The sequence below is a fragment of a genome, unplaced genomic scaffold (genome assembly GCF_019419815.1).
Source record: "Pyrus x bretschneideri cultivar Hongxiangsu unplaced genomic scaffold, Pyrus_bretschneideri_v1 Contig1, whole genome shotgun sequence".
Taxonomy (NCBI): Eukaryota; Viridiplantae; Streptophyta; class Magnoliopsida; order Rosales; family Rosaceae; genus Pyrus; species Pyrus x bretschneideri.
In genome coordinates this window covers 8,781,936-8,809,417 of record NW_025999390.1, presented here as the reverse complement: position 1 = coordinate 8,809,417, position 27,482 = coordinate 8,781,936, and the positions used below count along the sequence as shown (strand labels likewise).

The window sequence follows — 27,482 nt, the reverse complement described above, 5'->3', positions numbered from 1 at the left end:
AATACTGTAGGAAAATATATATACCTGCACAAATAGAAATAATACTCAATAAATAATACGAACAAACGAAACAATCAATGAATTAATCGACAACGAAACAACTAACCTGGATAAACTAACGAATTCAGAACCCGGTACACGGAAACGGGGTGCACGGAAGGAATGTACGGCGAGGGATAGCGGAGACGTCACAACTAACGGATAGGGTCACAAAACGGGTAACTGCGAAACGGAGACGATGAAGAATTGTACTGGAATGTGAACCCAAATTTTAACGAATGCGATCTGTTAATTTCGAATTTAATTTGGGGCTGCTTAAATAATTGATGCTTATAAGGAAGTTAATAAGGTGCCAGAAAGCTTGGAGTCGCCAACAAAATGGCGCCCCAATCGATACAAATTTGTGTATTTATATATACAGAGCGGAAAACATAGCAGCTAAGGTTTCAAATATAAATCCCCCTAGCTGTAGTAGCACTTCGGCCAACCAATCGGTCAGATCACTCGGGCTTCGCCGGATCCCAACACGTCATCACCCAACGAGCGCCACCTTACCTCGCTGCCGGAAAACTAAACAATTTGCAGAGGAAAACTCAAAAGCACCAAATCCGACTTTTTTTTTAATTTCAAAATTGGGGTTTCAGATTACTAGTCGGACTTGGACATGGCGGAGAGCCGGCTGGGCCGGGGACAGAAATCGGCTCTCCGCCTCTGGCTGTGGGAGGAGCAAGGCTCTCCATGTACAAAGCCACTTGAGAAGAGTGTACATCCCCGGCAAAGACGACTCGGAAGTTTCTGTCCGCCGGATTGTAAATGACTAGTTTCCTTTGATGCAAGAGGATTACAATCTCCCCGTTCTTCAAAATACTCAGAAGTGACATCAGCCCTAGGTATTCAGAATCCATCTTCAGCGGAATGGTAGTGAAAATAGACCAAGATGCCTTGACCCCGTACTCATTCATTAACCACACCTGGTAATCAGACCCATGAGGGCTGTGAAGCATACTCAGCCGCCCTCCTAAAACCCTCAAACCATAGAACGAGAAATTCTTGTCGCCGTCGCCCGGTAGGGGAACTTGCCGGTACGTCTCCTCCGCTATATCGAAAGAAACGATTGAGAAAGGCCTCTCATCATCACCATTTGCGGAAGCTTGATCAGTAGTCTTTCCGCGGCGGACTGCCCAGTGGAGAGCCCCGTTGAGTAGGGTTCCGACAAGGTTGAACAGAAAGTAAAAAGGCAGGGTTTCGGACCTGGCTCTCCATGTATTGGTCTTCAAAGAATAAATGTCAAGTTGGGTGGCGAAAACGCCAGCCTTACTTGAAGAAGTGGCCCTCACTATTTTATAGTCTTCCCTGCGCGAATTGTCACCGAAGCCATAGAAGTAATCCTTACCGGAGATTGTCGCCAACTTTGGGGCTGCATGAACCTGCCTGGTGGATGGATTATAAATCATCATATCTTCCGAGTCAACCAACAAACACACCAGGCCGTTACAAGAGCCGACAATCTTCATGTCTTTGACCTGCCGCCTCATTGTCACAGAGTACTCATGCTCCTCCTGCACGACCCTAGTAGTACTATTAGCACCAGTTGTGCCAGCTGCTTCTGCCTTCGTTTCTGTTTCTGCCTTTGCTTCTGCGAGACTTTCTGCTTCACTGTCGCCACGGGATGGCAAGGTTGCCGTTGCGTGTGCATCAATAGTAGTGGTATTGAGAACTTGTACGTGGACGTACTGGAGGAGGGACAAAGAGGAAAGCATGAGTCGTGCTCTTGACGATGTAGTTTTTCCGTGAGCATCATGATCAAGATCACAATCATCGTCATCGTCGTCTTGTTTGGTAGAGCGGATAAGGAGGTGTGACTTGACAAACTTTGGGTCGGAGATGAGAGCAAGCCATGGCTTGCATATGCTTCTGAAACGAAGGAGGGACTTCACCGGCACTTGCAGCAGAATTTTCTCCACAATCTCATAAGGAAGCTGCCGCTGATCATCGTGTTCATTATGCATATTGGAATGATCCAATAAGGTTCCCATGTGATATACAATTGGTTGAGGGAGGCTTGATGAAACTTGAGACTTTGAGTTCCAGTATTTATAGAGCAATCACTGCAATAACTAAGTGCAAGTTGAGAGGTTTGATCCTTCACCTACAAGTAAACTCCATCTGTCATTTTAGCATCTGTTTATAAATGAATAAAGGACAACTAGTACTGCAGATTAACTAAATGATAAAGCTAGCTAATTAAACAAATCTTTAACAATATGCAATAATAAAACAAGGATTACTTTGTGGAACTTGCATATCGACTCCAGAATGAAGTCAATGATATTTGTATTGACCTTATTGAATTAACATGACCTTAAATATGACTGCCTAAACTAACCTGTACTAATTTGGAGCTGCGGTTAAGCATAAACAAGGCCTTTATATAATAAGTTGGAAGATAATATGCATTGGAAGCTAGTAATAATAAAAAGTTCATGATATATAGAGATATATCTGATAACCACGATTTGCTGCCATTCAACTAAGGCATCCTAATTTCAGATGGATCAAATTACTTTTGCATATAAAACCGATCAGTCTATTATAAATCATCATTCAAAGTAACCGGAAGGTACTTTAACCTGTATACACAATCGACCACATATAATTGAGCTTCAGTTGAGGCTTAAAAGTAGCCAAGTACGTAGCTAGTGAAGCAAATATTGTAGGCCGGCCTACTTTGGGATACGCGAGCTTGAAAGATCCACCCCTGGTCAATATTTAATCTGTATACGCAACATTATCTTTGAAAGGGCTAGCTAATGTATTATGTAATAATACAACCCCCATCTCTCTCTAATTATACAACTGACACATGCATAAATCTATATAACAAAATAAACGTTTACATAGCATGCAATTTGATGATGCGATTCCAATCAATACAAAACTGATAACACACACGTATATGTGTGTGTGCGCACGCGCACATGCATAGTGATTGTTGAGGTGGGAAGTATAAACTACCTGCAGGCCGGCCGCGATCGGTTGAAGAAATTAATTACGTGGGACTTGGACTACCATTCATAACAAACTGGAAATGGTTTCGTTAATAAGGCAAGTCGCAGGTGATGCGCAAGAAGAATGAATGAGATATTAAGATGTGTTGCTGCAATATATACACACCCAACACAAGCGTGTGTGTGTGTCTATATATATATATGCCGCACAGCAAATGGATAGTAATAAATGTAGAAGAGTTCAGACTACAGAGAGAGAGAGAGAGAGAGAGAGAGAGTAGAGTAGACCCAGCGTGTTGTTGACATTGGGGTAGTTCATAATTTGGTTATGCCGTGCACGGCCATCAAAAAGAAATATTTGAGCCTCATAAAGAAATTTGGGCCCATCTGGCCACAGAGTTGAACAATGCCAAACTGCAAAATCACCATGAGCCCAGTGAGTTGGTTCAACTATAGAAAAAAGGGTTCAAAAATGTTGACGTATTATATTTCTATTGTTTTTTGTCTTATATCATTATAAAAAAAATCAATATAAAATATTAACGTGGCTTAACCGTAACCGTACAAATGGGGATGGGGAGGGCACCAAACAGGAGGGCAAACAATTTGCCTCCTTCAAAAATGCTGCAAAGTGCATAAATTAGGGTTTATATCATTCATGTGGTCCTCCACTCCCTCATTGCCAAGAGTTTAATGACCTATCTTCATCTTTAGGCCCCCAAGATGCAGAAATGAAAAATCTAGAATGCATAGATGCATAACATATGTAGATGGTTCTTTACTACAGTGGTAGAAAATAATCATGTTTATGCATTTTGGTGCGGATTGATCTTCATCAATTTCCTCATCCATAATCAATAGGGAATTTTAACAAAAAGCTCCTGGTACTAGGGGTGGGCAAACGGGCCCTAGGCCCGCGGGGTGAGCCAGTTCTATGCGGTTCGGGACGGATATGGGGTGGGTTTTAAATTTGTAAAGACAAAACGGGGCGGGCCGGGGCTGGTTCACAAAATTATTCGGGCGGGGTGGGTGCAAAGGCCTTAGAAAAAGGGGCCCCAGCTGGTCCGTTTCTCCCTATTCTCACTATTAGTAGTTTGTTCACTCGGCCCAAAGTCAAGTTACTTTCCCTCACCCGTGACCCACACCCTTTTTCCCTTATGTCTGTAAGCAGCCTCACTCTCTCTGTAACACTTGAACTCTCTCTCTCTCTCTAAGCTTCGAGAAGGAGACCACCATCACCCACGCCATTTTTGTCCAAATAAAACCCCCAAACTTTTACTTTTGAGACTTATGGGACACAAGGAATTATATGGTGGTTTTGCATGCACCATTGGAGCACTGTGAGGTGTTCTTCCATGGAGTCCGAGAGCTTTAAGCTCTACTTAGAACTCAGGTGAGGCTACCTCTTTTCTATCTAAGATTGTTTGGGTTGTTCTTGATGTGTTGTGATTTCAAGGTTGGGGTGTGTCATCTATTGTGTTGTTTTAGGGACTAGGGTTACTGATTTAGGGGTTTTCTATGATGGTGGATTGAATGGCGAGCAGGTGTTGGGTGGTGTCCTTGCCGATTCAAAACTCAACGTCATCCCCATCATCGCGGTCCGATCATCCATCATCATCGTCACCACCGCCATCGTCATCTTACTCAAAAGTCGACAAGCAAGGGAAATCGGACTGCGGCGCTGCCAACAAAGGGTTTAGGTGGGGAAAAGAAAAAAAAAAACAAAGGATCCATGTACCCGGCCCGTTTCAAATGGGTCGGGTTAGGTCTGGTGATTAGATTTGCAATGCCCAACCCATTTCCTTTTTAAGCGGGTCTAGTTCGGTCCCTCCAAATTTGGACCCTATCTGGTACTGTTCATTTTAACAAAAACCCACATTTTAACACTAAAAAGTCAATCATGTACTATTCACTTTACCTTTTATTTTGTCTTTATCGTTAAAACTTAGGGGTTTCAAACATTTTTCATTAGTTTTCCTTAATAAATAACTATTTAACCAATTAATGCTATCGCTCTACTAAAAAAAATGCATGAATTTAACGAATAAATTTGCGCTGAAAAGTTTGAGAAAATTTAATAGGTGGATATGATATACCTTCGCATTTTCAATTTTTTTTTCATCTAAAATTATGAAAATAAGCTATTTTTAAATGTTTGCCAATACATTTTTGAGCTCAACTTTTTTTTATACCCATTTTTTATAAAAACACCATAGTACCAAACTAGTACTAAATTTACCACAGAAAATTGCTCGAGGTAGGAAGGGTCAATTCCTTAGCCATAGCATACAACAATACGAACAAACAAACAATCGACCTTTAACTTTAACATGTTGAATTTTTCCTCATTGGTTCATTGATTCATATTCTTAGGCGAATGCATCCGTCCAACATCCAAAGTAAATACATATAATAATATTAGGTAGATTAAATTTGTTAAGTATAAGAAATAAGTACATTAATCAATATTTAAGTAATAATTTAATCACCAATTTTCATATTATTTAATTTACAAATTTTTTTCTAGATCAACCATTTATCTCTATTTTTCTTTAACCTTATACTTTTTTTTTGGTGAACTAACTTTATACTTTTTTAGCCGATATTAAGATTAAGCTGCCGCTGCAATTCGAAGAGATGGGGATTTCAAAGTCAGCCACAAAAAGACCAGGAGACATTATTGAATTAAAATAAAGTTGACAAAGTAGGGTCGTACGGATGACTAAGAATAAATAGACCAGCAGAAATTTTTGAATTAAAATAAAGTTGACAAAGTGGGAACCGGTGACTAACAACTCTCGCACCTTGTCCACTCCAGGCCAGGCCACCACCACTCCCTCTCGGTCGCCTCTTGTGTGCTTGCCAGTTCCCTCCCTTCCACTCAAATAATATCTAGCAAAGTGCATAACAACAATGCTCGTAAAGTCCGCTCTCATACACATCGTACTCTATAGATAAATTCAAACACCGAACGCTTGTTATCTTGTTTCTTCTTTTTATTATACTGTTTGAACGTTATTATTATTTTTTTTTATCTTTAAAAAAAAAGGGTAACTGATAGTAAATTACGGTTATTCATCCATTTTGGGCTTGAAAGGCTATGGAGAATTTCACTCTATCCATGGTCATGGTCAAGCAAACTCATCAGCTCGGAATATCGAACTCAAGACCTCTCACATTTTTTTTTGCATCATTGTTTTATGAAACTAACGCTCTTAAATTTTAATATCTATTTTTTTACAAACGATATAATCTAAGGGGATGGGTGGGTTTAGCTTTACAATGTGCTAGCAATAATGTGGTTCAAATTTACACTTGTAGAGAATCGAACCTAAGATCTCTCCTTACAAGTAATGAGTTAAATTGAATGAGTATCCTCTTTGTGAGGATCCTCACATCGCGTTCGTTTATCATACATCAGTTAGTTTTCATCATGTACTGTTTGTGTTAAATTTTAAATAAAAATATTTATAATAATTTATGACCACACGATATACGAAGAACGAACATAATGTAAAGATCCTTAGGATCCTCAGTTAAATTTTAATATTTTTTATGAGCTCAGAAAATCATGCATGATCCATTGCTAGTTGTTTTGGGGATCCGTGTGTTGGCAAGGGATTACTCAAGGGATGACTTTTCAACGTGGTATTGAGGGAAGAAAGGATAAAGGGATAACTTTTCAACGTGGCAAGGGATTACTCAAGGGATGACTTTTCAACGTGGTATTGAGGGAAGAAAGGATAAAGGGATAACTTTTCAACGTGGCAAGGGATTACTCAAGGGATGACTTTTCAACGTGGCATTGAGGGAAGAAAGCATAAGGGGCTGACTTTTCAACGTGGAAGGGATTACTCAAGGGATGACTTTTCCGCATGTGCCATCCATTTGGGATATTACTCCTGGTCGCACGCCAAGTGTCAATTAGGATAAGGATGATTATAGTGATACAACGGACGGAAGATGGTTTCGATTATCATCAAAAGGTAATTGGTAGTCACCGTATGGACTCTACAACACGTTCAAGCGTATTTATCCTATAAATACAAGTGACTGTGCAACTCAGAAGGCCTTTTCCAACTTAATAAACAACTCAAACGCTTTATGCAAAAATTCAAGTGATATGTGAAACGTCTTATCACATTCGTTAAGAAAAAACACTAATTATCTTAGTATGTAAAACGTCTTATCACATTTGTTGAGAAAAAACGCTAATTATCTTAACCCAAAATACTAATTATCATTGCTTATGGCTGGTTAGTGATCTAAGTCTCAACTAGTAAGAGATCACTTCATTAACATCCTATAGAATGGGTATCACTCTCTTGAAATACAGTTCAGCATTTAGATGTTCATCATAAAATGTTTCTCTTTTTTAAGTGCTCGTGTCCCTGATACCGATTTGGCGCACATATATTCTCATGAATATAATCAAGGCAGCTGAACCTGGTGTAGGAGATCATGAACTCGTAGTGATCTAGACAACCTTGTCTTCAGGTTCTATAACAAGGTCAAGAGGTGTTCCTTCCTTTGACGTAATTGTTCAACTACAAAAGTCAGCATTTAACACCACCACCCACCAGCACCACATATATTTTGTTTGTCTAGCTGATGTAATCAGCTCATAGTTGGCACACATTCATTCACAAAAACGTACATGTTAGTGATACAATATCCAACAATAACAATACATACTTTATTTAGTAGTTTATACCAATGGATGCCCTATACCGACCCCTCCAACTATCTCATAAAACTCAACATCATTTATTCTTGCACACAATTTCTCTTCCCATTTTAGACTTATAAAAAAAAAAAAAATTCTCTTCTACTTTTCGTCGTTCAAATATAAGGTTTAAGAGCATTTTCAAATAAGATATCAAATTTTAAACATCAAAATGATAATTGATAGCTTATGTGGCAATTTGATATTTTGTACAATATTTTGCTCCACCCAATATGTTAAATAATAATGTCATTTAATAAATTTTTTATCTTTTTGTGGAGTCCAATGATTAAGGCAACTAATCAAATATTTCAAAAATATAACATTTATTATATATTATATTAATCTATTAAAATATCATTTAATAAATTTGACATCTGCTGTCAAATTTGATAGCAACAGGCTTTGCCTTCAAATGATTCAGCCCCACCTAAGAAATTGAAGGTTTGGTTGGAGAGAGTTTGCTGCCATTTTTTACTGTTATATGCCTACGTGGCAATTTTGACATCTCATTTTAAGATGCTCTAACCTCTGACTTCCCATTTATTATGATTCTCTTTTATAATATTCCCTCTATTTTTACAAATTACAAATAAATATAGAACGGGACTTGGCTGTTGAAGATCCAGCATCATCCCCTGCTAGTAATCAATTACGGTTGGACACGTGTTCAAGTTGTGAATTTTTTAATCACAACTTGAACACATGTCCAGTCGTGATTGGTGATCAATATGGATGCTGTTAATTCTTTCAACAGCCAAGTACTATCCATAAATATATTGGTGCTAGTTTATACAACTTGCCGTTGAACAATAATATATGCATGATGGTTTCTATCGGCATCGGCCTGTGGGAGTCGCGACGTTAAAACTGATTGCTCTGTCTTCTGTCGAGAATCCTAGATCTATGATTTTTTTTATTTTTTATTTTTTTTAATCACGGTGTCTTTGTAACTTAGAGTCAATAATACTTGTTTTCCTTTGTTAATATTAAAATAACATGCTTCGAAGCCTAGTTTGTTGCAAATGAAATAATGTAGTTTCACGTCAAGTTTACATGACACCAATGAAATAAAGAGGGAATCGAAGAGCTTAAAAATGGTAAAAATAATGAAGAGAATCAGATGAACAATCTTTCTAGTTGATATGATTCATGATACTCAGGTATTTAATTACAAATTTTAAGAGAAAGTAATACCTTTTTTGATTGTTAGTAAACACGAAAGAAATTTAAAACTAAATATTATATTTTTTAACAAATAATATTATTTACTATAAAGACAAAGAGGTAACCCAATCTCATGTTGTTTCTTTTAATTCACATTTGAAGAAAATGAAATCTAAGATCTCTCCTTAATTTAAGTGTTATACGGATGCCAAGATGCTCATACAGATTATGGCGGATGAAAGTTACTGTCTCATCGGATGTCTCGTCTCAATCAACACTTTTTTTTGTCTATTAAACTGTTGATAGTTGACGATTATAAATAACCAACAAAGGATATTTGTTCCCTGCCCTAATCAAAGTCCCCTTTTCATCAAATTAATTTACGATCCAATCCTACCTAACATTACAGATTAATACTATTACTAGTTGATATTAACAATACCCAACACTGTTAGATGAAGATTATATATAATGTGACAATAATGTTGCATTTAACACATATGATTTTATATTAAATTGAATTTTTACAAGAATGATCTATTAATCAAGACTAATAAAATAAACGATTTTTTTGTTTATTAAACCGTTAGATAGTTGACGATTACAAATAACCAACAAATGACATTTATTCCCTGCCATAATCAAAGTCCCCTTTTCATCAAATTAATTTACGATCCAATCCTACCTAACATTACAGATTAATTACTAGTTGATATTAACAATACCCAACACTGATAGATTAAGATTATACATAATGTGAGAATAATGTCGCATTTAGCACATATGGTTTCGAATTAAATTAATTTTTTGTAAAAATGATGTATGAATCAAAATTAATAAAATAAAAGGTTTTTTGTGTACTAAACTGTTGATAGTTGACGATTACAAATAACCAACAAATTATATTTATTCCCTGCCCTAATCAAAGTCCTTTTTTCATCAAATTAATTTACGATCCAATCCTACCTTACATTACAGATTAATAGATTAAGATTATATATAATGTTAAAATAATGTTGCATTTATCATATATGATTTTGGATTAAATTGAATTTTTGCAAGAATGATCAATGAATCGAGACTACAAATAGACAGTTCATATCGTTGAAGCTCATCGTGGAGTGGACCCTACAACTAGTCCCTATTTTAACCTAAAAAGGAAGATCCCTTTGGATAAATGGCATGTTGTATCATCTCTATCATTTTTTATAATGTAATATATTACGGTTATAACACACAAAAACTAAAGTAGACATTAAAAGATGCATATGTTAAACAAAAGAAGTACAAATAAAAAGAAAATACTTACAAAATTAACATGATAAATGAATGATTCAGTCGTACTTAGGAAATTTAAATGAGCAATGCTAGGTATATTAGCTTTTTAGAATAAATTTGTAACCATGTGATGTGTCAGCAAGGAAATAAACACCTTAATCAACACTTAAGTAATAATCCTATCATTATCAACAATTAAGTAACATGTTTTTTTTTTTTTTTTTTTAAAAGGGGGATCCATAAGTGGCTTCGTCATGGTAGTTCATCGTTTTTTGGGCCGAGAAGACTTACAGAGGCAATTCAACCTTCCTCTGGCCATCATCGTGCGAATCACTAGTGGCAAGAATCGAACCTAGGACGTGCCGTATGGAATACTGGCCTGGATGTTAAATCCCACCCCCAAATTCTATTGTAAGTTCACTTTTTCCCCTAAAGTTTTAATGAATTTTGCAAATTGGTCCCTTATCCTAATCCAATCCGGACCCTCCCTTTAGATTCTCCTCCTCTCTCCGCTTGCCACATGGCAAACACTTACTCTCTCTTTCTTTCCCTTTCCCAGACTCCCTCAGTCTCTATTTCTCTCAGTCTCACAAAACCCTCTCTTCCCTTTCCCTGGCGACACACACACCCACGCACACCTATAGAAGCACCCCAACGACGACGCAACACCACAACCACCATCATGGACCCCTTCTTACTTTTCCTCATCGCTGCGAGGCACGGCGAAGCGTAGAGAGCACTTCGGTGAACCCCCGAGATCCTCGAGTGAAAAACCGGACACCTCCGATTGTTTCACGGGAAATTGAAGGTACTAATATCTTCTTCTCATCTCTACCTTTAATTAGGGTGTTAGATCGTGGGTTAAAATAACTGATTGCCGTCGATTGGAGCACAAGAGGCTTCGGCCTCCATCCCTGACGAGAAAAGGGTCGAATGACCCAAGCTCAATGAACCCATGTCATTTGGGCCGTTTAGGATTTAGCCTTAGGCCCATTGATCATTCAAACCTAACCTAAATACTTTTATTCTATTTATATTTATTTTAGTTTTTTTTTTAAAAACCCAAAAACCTTTTAGTTTGGGCTAGGCCTTCAAGCCCAACCCATTTGAAAACCCAAAACCCTTTAGGACCCAGGCCTTTGAGGTGGTACAGAACTTGGGCCGGGCCTTTAAGCCCAAGCCCAATCCTGCCCAACCTAGAGAACCCAGCAACTCCAGACCTTGCGTGAGGACTTGTGGACCTGCACGTGAAGGGTCACTGGTGCTGCACGCATGGACCTCACGTGCTGCCGTTCATGACGGCGTTGGCGAATTTTTCGGTGACCCAATGAGGCGCTTGGTGCGGTGCATGACCGTACTCAAGGTTTATTTTTATGTTTTTCAGCGTCTTGAATCCATTTATAATGTTCGTTTTCTGAAATTCAACCGTTATCCCTTGCCTCGTATTAATGATCTGTTTGACCAGCTGAAGGGTACACAAGTATTTTCTAAGATCGATCTTTGCTTGGGTAGTCACCAGCTACTGATCCGGGATGAAGATGTGCCGAAAACTACCTTCTGCATTAGGTATGGACACTATGAGTTCCGTTTCATGCCTTTTAAGTTAACAAATGCACCTGTATCATTCATGGATTTGATGAACGGAGCCTTCAGACCGTATCTGGATCGATTTGTGATTGTGTTCATTAATGACATCCTGATCTATTCCAAAAGTAATGACGAGCACATAAAGCATTTAAAGTTGGTGTTGGAGAGGTTGAGAAATCATCTGCTGTATGTAAGATTCAGTAAGTGTCAGTTTTGCTTGAACCAGATCAGTTTCCTTGAACATGTGGTCTCTGCTGAGGGAAATAGTGTGGACCCTCAGAAGGTTTCGGCAATGTTTATATAGGAGCAACCGAGGAATGTTACTGAAATGAGGAGTTTCCTTAGGCTGGATGGCTATTATCGATGCTTTGTGCAGGATTTCTCAGCAATCGCCCTACCTCTGACTAAGTTGACTCGGAAGGGGGTTAAATTCAAGTGGAATGATGATTGTGACCGAAGTTTCCAAGAGATTAAGATACATCTTACTAAGGCTCTCATCCTTGTTTTTCCAGACGATTGTGGTGAGTTTGAGATTTACACTAATGCATCCTTGTCAGGATTAGGTTGTGTACTGATGCAACATGGGAAAGTCATCGTCTATGCTTCCAAACAGCTTAAGAATCACCTGAGAAATTACCTCACTCATGATCTAGAGCTTAGAGCAGTGGTCTTTGCTCTAAAAATATGGTGACATTACTTGTACGGCGAGAAGTGCCGCATATTCACTGACCACAAATGCCTGAAACATGTCTTCATTCAGAATAAATTGAATTTAAGATAGCAAATGTGGATGAAGATCATTAATGATTATGACTGCACTATCGAGTATCATCCTGGACACACTAATGTAGCAGCGGATGCACTAAGTCGAAGATCTCGTGGACAACTTGTCTCATTTTGAGCTATCCTTGTTCCGTTCTTGTTTTCTCTTCGAGAAATCGGCGTTACTGTGGAACCAGGTTCACAAGGAGCCTTGTTGGCACATTTCCAAGTTAGACCTGTTTTAGTGGATATGGTTTGGGAAGCTCAGGAACTTGATCAGCATTGTGTAGACCTAAAGAAGTAGGTACTGGATGGGTCGAGATAAGATCTGAAAATCTGGAGAGATTGAGCCTTGGTGATGGGAAACAGGTTGTTTGTGCCTAAGGACAACAAAGCAGTGAAGAAAGAATCCTTGATGAGGCCCACATTTTGAAGTATGCTATGCATCTAGGGAGTACCAAACTATATCACACTATCTGTCCACTCTATTACTGGGTTGGGATGAAACGGGATGTGGCAGATTATGTGAGAAAATACATTATTTGCCAGCAGGTGAAGGCAAAGAGACAAATACCTGAAGGGCTGATGCAGAATCTCCCAATACCATTATAGAAGTGCGAAGACACCACCATAGACTTCATGTACGGTTTTCCAAGGATGCAGTTGAGATTTGACGGCATTTGGGTGATTGTGGACCAGCTCACCAAAACTGCTCATTTTCTACCTGTTCGACAAACCTACTCACTAGAAAAGTTGGCAAAACTATTCATTGATAATATTGTCAAGCTTTATGGTGTACGTGTCACTATCGTTTTAGATAGAGATCCAAGGTCCACATCCAGGTTTTGGAGAGTTTTTAATACCGTCATGGATACTGAGTTGTTGTATAGCACTATTTATCATCCACAGACCGATGGTCAGTTCGAGCATACAATTTAGACCTTGGAGGACATGTTGAGAGTGTCTGTTCTCTAATGAAAGGGTAGCTGGGATAGTTATTTACTGTTGGTTGAGTTTGCTTATAACAACAATTATCACTCCAATATCGGCATGGCACCGTTTGAGGCATTGTATGGAAAGACGTGTCGGACACCGTTATGTTGGACAGAGGTCGGTGAATGGGTGTTAGTGGGGTAATAAATTGTTGATACCACTAATACTAACATCCAGCTAATTAAAAGAAACCTGAAGGCAACACAAGACCAACAGAAGAGTATTGCAGACCGACATTCCAGGGATCGTGAGTATAGGATTGGTGACTTTGTTTTCTTGAAGTTGTTTCCCTGGAAGGGTGCGGTTCGTTTCGGTAAGCGAGGGAAGTTGAGCACTCGATATGTTGGCCTCTACCAGATTACGAAGAGGATTGGTGCAGTTGCCTATAGATTGGAGCTACCACCAGAGTTGGCATAGATTCACAACGTTTTTCATGTTTCCACGCTTCGGAAGTATGTGCCAAATCCCTCTCATGTTATTCAGCCAAAATCGCTAGAAGTGAATCAGGATGCTAGTTATGTCGAAGAACCAGTGGCGATCATCGACCAGCAGAAGAAGATTATGAGGAATTAAGTCATCCCGTTGGTAAAAATAATGTGGAGAAACCATGTCGTCGAAGAAGTGACATGGGAAACGGAGGATTTGATGAAGAACCAGTATCCATATCTTTTTAGTTGAAGTTATAATTTTAGGGACGGAATTTCTTTTAAGGGGGTAGATTGTTAAATCTCACCCCCAAATTCTATTGTAAGTTCACATTTTCCCATAAAGTTTTAATGAACTTTGCAAATTGGTCCCCTATCCTAATCCAATCTGGACTCTCCCTTTAGATCCTCTTCCCCTCTCCGTTTGCCACATGTCAAGCACTCACTCTTTCTCTCTTTTTTCCCCCTCCCCGAGTCCCTCAACTCTTTATCTCTCTCATTCTCACAGAACCTTCTCTTCCCTTTCCCCAGCGACACATACATCCACGCGCACCCATAAAAGTACCCCGACGACTACGCAGCAACACCACCACCCTCATGGACCCCCTCTCACTCTTCCTCGTCACTGAGAGGCACGGTGAAGCGAAGAAAGCACTCCGGCGAACCCCTGAGACCCTCAAGTGAAAACTTGGACACTTCCGATCGTTTCACGATGAATCAAAGGTACTAATCTATTCTTCTCATTTCTACCTTTAATTAGGGTGTTAGATCGTGGGTTAAAACGGCTGATTTTCGTTGACCGGAGTATGGGAGGCTCCAGCCTCTTTCCTCGATGAGAAACGAGTCAAATGACCCAAGCTCAATGAACCCAGGCTATTTGGGTCATTTAGGACTCGGCCTTAGGCCTGTTAGTCGTTCAAACCCAACCCAAATCCTTTTATTTTATTCATATTTATTTTAGTTTTTTTAAAAACCCAAAACCTTTTTAGTTTGGGCCAGGCCTTCAAGCCCAACCCATTTGAAAACCCAAACCGTTTAGGACCCAGGCCCTTTGGGCTGTATAGAACTTGGGTCAGGCCTTTAAGCCCAAGCCCAGTGGCGAAGCCCAAGCCCAAACCCAATCCGACCCAACCTAGAGAACCAAGCAACCCTAGGCCACGTGTGAAGCTCACGCGCCGCCGTCCATGGAGGTGCCAGCGAATTTTTCGATGACTTCGGTGACCCACAGCGGCGCGTGACTGTACCCGAGGTCCCTCTTTGTGTTTTTCGACGTCCTGAATCCGTTTATGACGTCTGTTTCTTGAAATTCAATTATTTAAGTATAGTTTTATTAATCGTACCGTTTATGTGCTTAGGTGCGAATATTAGTGACGATTTCGTCATTCCTATTTTGTACGGCACTTAGACGACGGAGTATCTATGAGTTAACCCCTTCTATAATGCATGTTTTAATAGTAGAAATGCATACATGAAAGTATGATTTAATGATTACGTTTTATGAGTAAATTAGATTTACACTTATGATATATCATGCTTTACTGAGAATATTTTGGAATACCATATTTTATCGAACTTATGTTCTTTGTAGTATATATGATGGATGACTATGTACTATTTATGAAAATGCTTTCTTTACACATCTTTATAGTATATATAATGGATGACTATATGCTATGAAGATGATTTTCAGATATATGTACCTATGTTTGGAAAGATTATATTCAATGTTTTGTGTATATCTAGTGGTCACTGTTCTACCTACGGGCGACGATACTTATATTTGCTTCGGTAGGGTGATGTAGGGGCCTTCGGGCCGGGAGATATTATATTGAACTGCGGGTCAAGTGATGTAGGGGCCTCGGGTCTAATGAAGATTGATATATTAAGCCTTCGGGCCAGGTGACGTAAGGGTCTTCGGGTCGATTATGATACCACTAGTTAGCATACTATATACGAGATATGTTTTATGAAAGGTTTTATGGCATGCTAGGGTTTTCAGAAAACCTGTCACATATTATGATATTAGTTTTTATAAAATTTCGGGGTTAGTATGTTGATAACTGTTTTATTATATACATATATATATCAACTTGGTCACTCATGTTTGTTTTGCGCCCCCTCAGGACATAAGAACGAGGAATACGATCTGAGATACGAGGCATTCCTTTACCAGTGATATCAGATCATTCTCTCGGCTTGACATCCATTGTAATAACACCTTCCGTTATATTCTGAATTAGATGTATGCTTTGAACATGTCATGCACTATCACTATCCTCACGCAGAAATGAATAGTCACATCTTATTATTTTGCTACAATTTTTATGCATGTTTTACATGTTCTCAGCATATGCATTCATTAAATGGTTTTCGTCTCCCTTAGGTGTCGGCTAGCATGTGACCATCCTGATGCCCCTCGAACATCTAGATCGAGGCATGTCACTGGAATTCGTCTTCAACCACTGGGGCACCCTGTGGTGGTTCTAGGGCTTTTTGAGATTTGATGAAACTACTTTTCTACAATTTTAATTAATTTACTACTTAATTTCAATTTATATAAATTATTATTATAATTAATTTATTAATTAAATCCAATATAATATAACAAATTTCTAAAACCTTACAAAAGAAGATATTGTTAATTTATGTCCCATTAATTCAATATATTTCAAAAAAAAAAAATCTATATAACAACAACAAAAACAGTTGAACTGTGGGTGCAAAAAAAATTAAAAAAAAAATTAAAAACAATGATTTTTAAACGTACTATTTTACTCCAAATGATATTACATACATGATATATATATATATATATATATATATATATGATTAAGTAACTTGTGATATGTTATATCTTTTTTGTTTGGATAAGTACCAAGTTATTGATATGTTTATATTATCATAATTTTGGTATATAAAAAGTTAACGACAAGTTATGTGTAACCCTAAAATCTACCGGTACATTTCAAGCCAATGTGGTACATTTTAGTTTGGCACATGTACATTTTATTTTAGTAAGCATCGGTTTAATTTAGTATGAATACATTTTAAGTTAGCATATGTACGTTTCAATTTGAGAATAAATTGTGTTACATGTAAATGCTTATGTTAAAGAACAATGGTACATTTCAATTGAATCATACTTGAATTTCAAGAGATGAAAATAAAGAATGAGAAATACCCATTAATGACAATAGTTACAGTAATGAAGAAAAAAGTTACAAATAATTTTTGTATAAAACAAAGTTACAAATAATTTAGTTTTATTGAACTTCTTAAATAATTTACATATATATTGATTATTATATTCCATCAAATTAATCTCAACTCCCAATAGATATAATTAAATTCTTAAATTGGGGGAGACGCGAGATTCCATAAGAATAGCAATAAATTAAACTAGTATTATTGAGTGCATCTTTGACATAAAAATGAATTTAAGTGAATTTGAAAAGCACATTAATTAAGAATATACTTGAAATACAAGGTTTAATAAAATGTGAAAGAGCTAATCTAAAGTTGAAAAGCAACATGTAACATCCCATATTGTTCAGGGAAGTGGATCCTGTAAGCCTTATATGTATATTCCTATCTCTACCTAGCATGAGGTCTTTTGGGAGCTCACTGGCTTCGGGTTCCGTCGGAACTTCGAAGTTAAACGAGTTTGCGCGAGAGCAATCCCAGGATGGGTGACCCATTGGGAAGTTCTTGTGTGAATTCCCAAAAACAAAACCATGAGGGCGTGGTCGGAGCCCAAAACGGACAATATCGTGCTACGGTGGAGTCAAGCCCCGGATGTGGTGGGGGCTCGGGCCAGGATGTGACACAACAACTATTTAATCTAAAAAAAATTTAAATGAGGCATCTAAATCTAATTTTTCGTTTATTTGAAAATTTCTATGATTCACATGTACAGTAACATGTTTTGTTTTTAAAGCTAGTTCACTAGTACACATTGACTATCAAATAAGAGCTCGTTTGGTTGTGCTTTTGAAAGAGCCAAAAGCGCTTCCTAATGAGTAAAAGCACTTCAGTTTAAAAAAATAGCCTTTTGGCAAATATTTTTAAAATGCTTTTTGTTAGAAGTAGAAGTATTCAAAAGCATTTTCTAAGAAGTACCTAGGAGGTGCTTCCTTCTAAAAGTGCTGCACAGAGAAACACGGGAAGCACTTTGCTCCCTTTAATGAATTTCTTTCAATTCCAAAATTATTCCTATTTTTTAATTTGCAACGTCTAAAATGGCACTAAACTTTAAAAAATCATCAAAACTGCCATTTCCAATTTTTTCTAGCGCTTCTGTACAATATAAAAGCACTTGGTTGGTTTCATGCCAAACAACAAATTGTTTCTTCATAAAAGCGCTATTGAAAAGTGCTACAAACAAAAAGCGCTAATGAGTAAAAATACTTTATAGAGTAGCTCATCCAAACGAGGCCTAAGTCCATATTGATAATTCAAGTTACTTCATAGAATAAGCCACCGTTGAAGGTAAGCCATACCTTATTCCAATTATTTGAAGAGGAGAAACGAGTGTGGAATTCTTTGAAATGCTCTAACATTCAAACAACATTAGTTGGATTGTTTGCGTCATTTACTAATTTTCATTTTACAGTTGCTTTCCCTTCTGTTCCGTTGAGGAATCCCTCAAGATAAGTTTATTTAGCCGATATTTTGTAAGGTTTGCTCTGTATTTCGACATTCGAACTCGTCCAACTTTTAAGTCTTCCTATAAAGATCCTTTTTTTTTTTATCAAAAATTATTCAAATTCGAAAACTGCTTGACCATGTAATTAAATAGTAGTTATATTAATGTTTCTTTGAAAAATCGTATTTGTCCGTTTACTTTATTAGAAATGAATATTTTAATGATTATGAATTTGTTTAATGTTTTGCATGAATAATCTATGAACAATACTAAAACATGAACGATTTGGATCGTTAGAAAAAGTTAAAGAAGCATGTCCAACAAGTATCCCTCACTTCAAATAAAATTATTTGAGAGATTAATCAGCTGAAGGATTGTTTCATTTTACTTAATTTACATATTTTGTAATTGCCTTTACCTTGAAAATTTATATTAAAAAACGAAGACGATGATTATTCATAAATCAAATATAGTCTAGAATCAACGTATAATATTCTGACAACCAAGTTCAAATACCGTTCTTGTAGGCCTCGTTTCGTGTCTAGAACTGCATATAAAAATTTAACACATCTCTATTAATTGTTACATTCGGATCAGAAAAACCAACTAAATTACATGAGCAACCAACAAGGAAACTCATGGAATTCTTAGAATGATCAGCAAAAATATTACAGCTATAAAAAGTGCAAACCTCAGTCATCGACCTCCTCTTTAATTTCTCTTTGTAGCTCCTCCTTGTACTCCTCAAAAGTCCCAGGGTACGGGGTCACCGTGCCATTCTCAACTACCCAAATTTCACTCCTCTCTTCGTTCTCGCACACGCGCGATATCAGCCTAGAATCATGACTCACCAGTACAACTCCACCGGTGAATTCGTCAAGTGCATCGGCCAGTGCATCAATACTCTGCATATCCAAATGATTCGTTGGTTCATCCAACAGCAAAATGTGGGGCCTTGACATGGATATCGACGTGAACACAACTCGGGCTTTCTGCCCTCCAGATAATTTTGCAATGGGAGTGAGATGGTTGTGGCTGGGGAGTCCAAATTTTCCAAGCTTTGCACGAACAGCCTCTTGCTTGCTAAGTCCCTCTTGGTCTGGATGAAGCCGGAGAAGGTACTGAACCGGGGTCTCGCCCATTGTCAGGAGGTCCACAAAGTGTTGCGAATACCTACCGATCCTCAACTTCTGACTCCTCCGTACTTCACCCTCCGAAGGAACCAAATCACCTGCAAGAAGGTTGAGCAGAGTAGACTTTCCAGCTCCGTTAGGTCCAACAATGGCAACACGAGTCCCCATATCAATACCAACATCAACACCTGACAACCTGAAATCCTCCCGATTCGGATAACTGAAGCTGACTTCAACAAGTTGCAAAAGTGGAGGAGTAAGCTCTGTAGGTTCAGGAAAGTGGAATTCCACACTGTAATCTCTCCATTTCCTAGGAGCCTCAGCTGGTGCATCATCTTCATCAACTTTTCCCTTGGCCTTGTTCTTTGATGCTTCCTTAGCTGCTGCAGACTTAGCTTTATCCTTGACTTTCTCCTGTTGGACCCGACTTCCACTCCTTTTGGCAGCTTTCATCTGCTTGTCATAAATTTCAAACTTTTTGTTCACCTCTTTCCGGCGTTGTTCATAGCCAGTTTCAAAATCATCAAAATTTCCTCGGTAGATGTGAAGTTTCAGATCATGCAGATGAATAATCTCACTGCAAACCGTGTTAAGGAAATCCCGGTCATGTGAGACAACAACCAAAGTTTTTTTCCAGCGGCACAAGTATTCCTCAAACCAGAGAACAGCCCTCAAGTCGAGATGGTTGGTGGGTTCATCCAGCAACAAAAGAGTTGGCTGAACAAAAAGTGCCCTTGCCAATGAAATTCTCATCCTCCACCCACCACTGAAGGACTTAGTTGGACGGCCTTGCATATCCTGCGTGAAACCCAACCCAGCAAGAATTTTTGAAGCCTGAGCTTCAGCTGAATCTGATCCCATCAACTGCAATTTCTCATACAATTCAGAGAGCTTCTCTCCTGCATCATCATCAAAACTGTCCTTTTCATCAGCGGAAGCTGAATTCTGCAAATCTGCAACCTCTTTTCGGATTTTTACAAGTTCTTCATTAGCTGAAACAACTGCTTCAAGAGCAGTTCTGTCATCACCAACTACCTCCTGCTCAACCAAAAGCACATCAATATTTTTTGGTACTGGAATCTTCCTCCAAGCAAGAAGCTTCAGGAGGGTAGACTTGCCCATTCCGTTGGGCCCAACCAAACCATATCTCTTCCCATGTGTTATCTTCACTGATGCGTTCTTCAGAAGTTCCTTTCCCCGAGCAGACACAGAGAAATTTTCTACTGTTATATCCTTAACATTAGCATCACCATCTTCGCCATCAAGTACCGATGCACGACTTCCAATAACAACAGTGAATGCATCGTGGTCATCTTTAAGGGCCTCCCTCTTAGCCTGCTCAATGGCATGGGCAGCAAGACGGTCCTTCTGGGCACGCTTTTTCAACTCTTTATCAGATATAGACACATCAAGTGGCTTAGATTCTTGCCGCTTTTGCTGATTGGATACATTTACTTCTTGTTGGCCTTCTTCCAACACATCCTCATCTTCTTCATCAGAGGAAGGGAGATCAATACCATCAGTGTATGATTGACGATTTGGAGCTGCTTTTGCCTTTGCACTAGAGGAAGCTCCTTTCTTGGGCTTATCGGGTTTCTGGTCCATGCTGGCCAACATTGCAGAGACTGATATTTTCTCTTTTTTCCCATCTTTAGAAGCATCTTTGCCGGTCGACTTAGCCTTGGCGGATGCACCACTCTCCTCCGTCTTCTTTCTTCCCATTGCAGTTATCTATCAACAAAAAAGGAAAAACCATATCAACTAACTTTAACATTATAAAAAAACCAATTAACAAACATAATCCAACTCATAAACGAAAAACACAAAAGTTCTATAGATGTAGTTTCCACAACATCAAAAGCTGATATTCAACTTTAAGCCAGTGGCGATTTCTTCGTGTTTTCAGGGGAAAGCCGCAACCCGCAATTTCTTGATACACAATTTTCTGTTTCACAAAACAAGTACGCATTGTTCTGACTCAAGAAAATACTCATAGAACTAGCATAGTTTGCAGGGATCATGGAAAAGCAATCAAATTTTCCACTTTCTAAAGATGATGCTCAGAATTCAAGTACCACTTACAAAATTGAGACGCGCCGCAACTGATTAGATCGGTTAGGAAAGAAATTCGTAAAATAATATTAAATAAAAATACTAAATTAAGTTCTAACGCAGAGTAGACCCAAGCTCTTTTCAGGTGCTTAAAAGGGCCGCTTACTTCGATTCAGCAAAGAGACAGCTTAGAAATTTTATCACTCAAATACAAAATTAATTTCACGACAAATATGAAAAATCCGTCCAGAAAGAAAACGAATAAAAATTCAATCGAAATTCAGCTGTAAATTAGACATGAAAATTTACAAAGTTGTCAAATTTCATCGCCCATAGTTTGGATCAAGTGCTCACAAAAGATGAATAAACAAAAAATACCTGAGTTTCGCGAAAGATGGAAGCTTTTTCTTTTCCGTCCGACGAAAGATGAAAGCTTGGAGAAGGCGACCAATAAAAGAAGAAGACGACGATGATTAATCTGAATCCAGCCCTAGCTCCTTTTGCACATAACAATGATCAAGTCGGCCGTACTGGGCCCGGCCAAACTAAGCCCACTTAAACCCCCTAAGTTATTTTTATTTGTTTTTTTTTTAAATTGTGCCATAGGATAAAATTGGATTAGCAATGATTTTTAACTTACATATAAGGATAGATTGGATAATCCACTCTATTTCGAATTCATAATCCATCATGTTCAATCCTTTTTTTTTATCTCACATTTTGACACAACAAACAACGGACTAGATTCAAGTCTATTTAATTGATCAGAACCTATTTCAACCAAACTACCAAACGGGACCCTTAAGTTATATACAATCTACTTGCCACCTAACACGCCCGAATTGAGCAAGCGTTAAACAGAGTATTTGGAAATTTTGTCATTTAATTTGCAAAATTTTATCTACAAATTTAGTCTCCCTAATATTACCCTTCTAACATTAAGAAAAATTACTCCAAAATATGCATACCCTCGCCAGAACTAAAATCTACAAATTTTCAAACAAACCAAATCCCTAAAATAAATTATTAAACAAAAAAAAAAAACCACACCCAAAACAATACATTTACTTTTAATTTATATTGCATTTATCACTTCAAATAACAACAATTTATCATATAAAACCACCGTATGCAAGGGAGAGTCTCTGTCCATGAAGGGGGTTTGGATGATGCAAGGCCAGGCTCTAAGGAAGCCCAATAGGCAGCCAACACCGCAGGCTCAAGCAAATTACATTTTCAATACATCAACGACCTAGAGCTAGAGCTATAGCTAGCTACTACTCTAGTAATCTTCTTTAGTTCCTATATATACCAACTAGTTCCACGAGTGAGTATGACTAGAGGGCAAAAACTACGAGTCCAGTTACAGACAACTTGTAGGCTGAACTGTACCGGCAGTTGTTCCGCCTGCATGGCTGCATGAAGCTTCAGCTGCTTGGTTCTGGTAAGTGAGCTTCACATCTTGCAGTCTGATCCTGTTGCAAGGATACTTGGAACTACAATCGAATTTCACTGCCACTTCCGTCGCCGATGTACCATGAATGTCTTGATATGTCACATCGCTGACCTTAACTCCGGAAACTTGGCCGGGGCAACCTTTGTTGTTAGGGCAATAATGTTGATCAATAATGATTGGATTTTGAACGTTGGTCATCACAATATGTTGGAAAAGAATGTTCCTAGCAAATCCAGTGCTAGGCCTCCCCCAAGACTTGATCCTTACGCCATTTTGAGTACCAATGAATGTAACTGTTTTAACCGTAACATTTTGTACACCAGCTTCTTGTTGGTCCTTTCCTAAACTCCCAATGCTGCACAAAGAAATATTGTTAACTTAATTAGAAGAGTATCAAAAACCAAAATTATGATACATTAACCCAGCTACATATTGTATACATTTTTTTTATGTAGCTAGATAGGTACCTGATTCCATGGCCGGGTCCACAAGCCACGTTTTCAATCCACAAATTTGTGGTGCCGGGGCCAATTGAGACACAATCGTCACCGGTTGAAATTTTGGAGTTGAGAATGGTGACACCAGATGACAATTGGACATGGATACCATCGGTGTTGGGGCTGTTGCCGGCGGCGATAACCTTGACACCTTGCATTTTCACATTGTGGCAGCCGTTGATGACAATGTGGAACATTTGGCTGTTTAGTGATACTAATCCACTCACCACAATGTTGTTGGAGTTGGAAAAACCCAGTGTCTGCACAATAATTAATTTACACAAATAAATCTTATATACAATCTAGTACATAAGTTGGTATTAACTAAAGTATTAAATCTAAATGGAACTTGATCTTATTAATATATAATTTCTCTAGTGCAAGCAATTGGTTATAAAATAAATGGTAATTTGACGTTTGAAATTATCATTTATATAATATCATACAAGCACATGCATTTGTGGGGTTATTTATCATCAATTTTATGATATTGTTCCTTTGTTCTGACAATTAGTGAAGGCATGAGATTGAGTAAGAAATCGTGTGAGGGATGGACGGAAGATTATGCAAATTCACATGTGGATGCATTATATATTGCTAGAAACATGATAGAGAAGAACTTAGTTGAATTACTACAACGGTGGTATCTCGGAACATTGATAAAAATTATGTATAAAACTCTATTCACATAATTTTTTATTAATGTCCAGGAACATCATGGTGACGAAAAATTCATTCTATCAAAATGTCTCTCTTGCGCATGAACATGGCATTATTTATGCAACTTCATGTACAAGAACTCAAGCTAGGTCTTTAGAAGTAAGAACATAATGAGACTAATGCTCTTTAATTAGGATCACTACCTGTGCTTAATCCTATTTCCCAGAAAACCGAACGAACCATATATAGTTAAAAAAGTAATTAATGAAAAAAAACCGTCATTGATACGTAACCGGTGGAAACTGACCAATTAATAGTTTAATAATGCTCCACTAATTGATCACTTCCTTAAGTGGCCACCTAATTAACTTAATTTTTACTTGATGCATGCACGTAATCATATAGATAAATAGTTAATAACTTAAGATCTTGTATATCAATGAAAGGTACGGGAGACTGTTGACGACGTTCCAACTTTTCTGTAAAAAAAATTAACTATCGATGAAATAAGTGATTAAACTTACGGTTGCTCCGCTGGGGCAACTCTGGCCTGAGGACTTGCAACCCCACAAGCCGGTGCCCTTACCGTCGAGAACTCCACCGGAAATGGTGACCCCATTGACATGCTGAAAGAAAAGCCAATTATCGACGTTTCCAATGACCCGGTAATCAGATGGGGCCACGAGGGTGCCGGCAATGCGGAAGGTGATGGCGTTGTTCTTGCATGGCCCAGAGAACACAGCATTGCGAAGCAAGAACCTCCCTGTGGGGACATAGATGACAGCAGGGTTGACGGAGGCACAAGCTTTGGCCCAAGCAGAGAGGAAGGCCTGTGTGGAGTCAGTCCTGCCATCTGCTTTGGCTCCTAAACTGCTCACACTGAATGTGACGGCTGCAGCATCCACACTAGTAATACTTACAGCCATCATCATCAACGCAAGAACTACTGCAGCTGGGTGCGAGAGGCTTTTGGGGTTTGCCATTTGTGCTAGCTGTGTAGACTAAAAGGGTTTCAGGTTTTTCTGGTTTGAAAAATGAGTGAGATGAAGATTGAGGAGGGAGAGAGTTGTGGTGGTGGGGAAGTTGGAGCGGTTTGAGGGGTATTTATAGGGGTAAAATGAAGAAATGGACATAATAAATAATAGACCAGTTAATCAGGTAATAAAAATGAAAAAGCAAGCAAGCAAGCGGCGCCGAAATCACCTTACGTAGGTTTATTTCTTTATTTTTTTGGGATCTACTTTACAAAAATGACCTTACGTATTGCGACTTGGAGTACTGTAATCACGTATATAGTATAACTATGCACCGGTGCACACCAAAACACCCCACCTGGGCCACCTCCATTTCTGAAAAGTTCATCTTTCTTTAAGGTTTACTATATTAGGATGCTGAATCGCTGATGTTATGCTCTTCCATTTCTACCTTTTCCTATAGCATTATTGTATAGTACGTAGCTTGGTTGCTTGAAGCGCAAGTTCAATGCCCCATCTGTTCACACCTCTCTACATTTCATATCTCTGTGATTACTTCACGTTTAATGCCCTCAATACAAACCGTCATTCATTTTATATTTTAATTCTCTCTTGGAAGATCAAATATGCTAAAAATAAGATAAAATTGTCTTCCATTTTCTCAAAAATAGTTGAAAGACACATTATTACTGTTATTTCTTTAACAATTAAGCAAGATAAGCTTGTTCATTTTGTTGTTGGTGGGTAATAATGTGGTCGAAGGAATATGGTTTTACCGTAATTATGGTTCTGCATATTGGTCCACCTAATTGCATAATAAAGACCAGTTACAGATTCCCATAGGATTCCAAAATACATAGGTTACTTAGTCCATGTTTTTTAAATGGTTTTTTCTTTTCCATAATAATATCGAACAGGTTATAGGACAACTGAGCACAGTTTATATATGTGCTTTCATTTTGTGCTCTCCTATAGGAAAGTACTGAAACCAAACTTGTGGTGGGAGTTGGACTACCTCTACCGCACATAAATATATGCAGGATCTCCCAAACTTATCCATCTTCTGCTTTTGGATGATCAGTTTATGCAACAATATTAACGGACAACATACAGAAGAGCGCCAGCACTCCTCATACATGTGAGAATGTCCAACAAATATATATTATTATATATATATATATTATTATATATATTATATATATTATATGTATGTGGGAATGCAATTCAACATTTTGCCAGCCTTGTTAGGCTGGGTAAGTAGGGTTGTAATTTGAAGGAAGCTGGAGGATATGTTCGTAATTATACTTGTGTGATAGGAGGGAGAAAAAGCATTAGCAACATGGGGTAGGGGCAGACGCAGAGGACGTGACAAATGCATGCGAATGGAGTAGAAAACGGAGAAGCAAGCGGCGGCGTGTCATGCCCAAACCCAGGGCTATATCTCCTATAGTATGGAATGCATCTCCAACTAACACAACACAACTCCCTTCCCCTCTGCTGATTCTGTTGGTTGAATCCTTATTTATGTAATATTATTTGAATTCAGAGAACTTGGCAATATGCATGCACGGACGCCACTTTCCACACGCATCCTCCCCCTCCCATTCCATGCATCATGTTTGAGTGTTTCATTGGTTTCTTGGGTTTTACTATTTTAATAGCTTTAATTTGGTGTTTGTCATTGGAGGTGGTTCCTTCCTCATCAGGCTAATCTTTATATCATAATCAATCATTTCACACACTTTCTCAAACCTAAAGGTTGTTATAAACTGCCTAACTGTATAAAGTAGCTGCTATAACTGTTTCTCCTATTTACGCAGTACGTTTTTATCTTCTTTCTGGCAACTCTCTTTTCCTTTATGCAAATTTAAAATGAGATTGTTGTGGAGGAAAATATAATACAGAAAAGTTGACACGTGAATTTTAACCCACAAGAGACAAGAATGCCATAATTAAATTGGCGAGATCCACATTCGTTCCATGCGTAGTTCAACTCTAAAAAAGATTTGAGTTGCTCACTACAACTTCTCTAAGCTCTACCCATGACAAGGAAAAAAGTCACAGGCTTTATGCACACTTTCCTAATTGAAGACCAACTCAATGAAGTAAGGAATCACAA

The 27,482-nt window shown here is 38.3% G+C and overlaps 3 protein-coding genes and 1 long non-coding RNA gene across 6 annotated transcripts; 1 reads left to right on the top strand and 3 right to left on the bottom strand.

Moving 5' to 3' along the window:
• Nucleotides 1-350: 350 nt before the first annotated feature.
• LOC125477094 (F-box/kelch-repeat protein At3g06240-like) lies at nucleotides 351-2,036 on the bottom strand. Its single transcript, XM_048583921.1, has one exon. It carries the CDS (start codon nucleotides 2,034-2,036, stop codon nucleotides 627-629), a length of 1,410 nt encoding a protein of 469 aa, XP_048439878.1. The 3' UTR covers nucleotides 351-626.
• Nucleotides 2,037-4,154: 2,118 nt separating this feature from the next.
• On the top strand, nucleotides 4,155-4,916 carry LOC125468359. The gene is made up of 2 exons (XR_007250768.1): nucleotides 4,155-4,401; nucleotides 4,553-4,916. It is a non-coding gene; the product is annotated as an uncharacterized LOC125468359 (long non-coding RNA).
• Nucleotides 4,917-19,043: 14,127 nt separating this feature from the next.
• On the bottom strand, nucleotides 19,044-22,306 carry LOC103935605 (ABC transporter F family member 4). Of its 3 annotated transcripts, none has more exons than XM_048583913.1 (3): nucleotides 22,155-22,209; nucleotides 21,598-21,669; nucleotides 19,044-21,455 (listed from the first exon to the last, which is right to left on the bottom strand). In XM_048583913.1, exon 3 carries the CDS (start codon nucleotides 21,444-21,446, stop codon nucleotides 19,284-19,286), a length of 2,163 nt encoding a protein of 720 aa, XP_048439870.1. In that variant the 5' UTR covers nucleotides 21,447-21,455; nucleotides 21,598-21,669; nucleotides 22,155-22,209; the 3' UTR covers nucleotides 19,044-19,283. The 3 variants fall into 3 exon arrangements, with proteins under 3 accessions (XP_048439870.1, XP_048439856.1, XP_048439865.1); XM_048583899.1 differs by lacking the exon at nucleotides 22,155-22,209 and having other exon boundaries at nucleotides 19,044-19,138; nucleotides 19,283-21,455; nucleotides 21,598-21,621; XM_048583908.1 differs by lacking the exon at nucleotides 21,598-21,669 and having other exon boundaries at nucleotides 22,155-22,306.
• A 120-nt stretch (nucleotides 22,307-22,426) lies between these two features.
• On the bottom strand, nucleotides 22,427-25,452 carry LOC103935606 (polygalacturonase). Its single transcript, XM_009345378.3, has 3 exons — nucleotides 24,914-25,452; nucleotides 23,700-23,989; nucleotides 22,427-23,587 (listed from the first exon to the last, which is right to left on the bottom strand). Exons 1-3 carry the CDS (start codon nucleotides 25,370-25,372, stop codon nucleotides 23,140-23,142), a joined length of 1,197 nt encoding a protein of 398 aa, XP_009343653.1. The 5' UTR covers nucleotides 25,373-25,452; the 3' UTR covers nucleotides 22,427-23,139.
• Between the last annotated feature and the right edge of the window lie 2,030 nt (nucleotides 25,453-27,482).

What these genes read in the sequence shown, in the direction of transcription:
- LOC125477094 (XM_048583921.1), bottom strand. Translation starts at nt 2,036, where the DNA reads ATGGGAACCTTATTGGATCATTCCAATATGCATAATGAACACGATGAT.
- LOC103935605 (XM_048583908.1), bottom strand. Translation starts at nt 21,446, where the DNA reads ATGGGAAGAAAGAAGACGGAGGAGAGTGGTGCATCCGCCAAGGCTAAG.
- LOC103935606 (XM_009345378.3), bottom strand. Translation starts at nt 25,372, where the DNA reads ATGGCAAACCCCAAAAGCCTCTCGCACCCAGCTGCAGTAGTTCTTGCG. An exon ending in GTTGCCCCAGCGGAGCAACC is followed by an intron (nt 23,990 to 24,913) that starts GTAAGTTTAATC and finishes ATTATTGTGCAG; the next exon opens with ACACTGGGTTTTTCCAACTC. An exon ending in GGACCCGGCCATGGAATCAG is followed by an intron (nt 23,588 to 23,699) that starts GTACCTATCTAG and finishes TTCTTTGTGCAG; the next exon opens with CATTGGGAGTTTAGGAAAGG.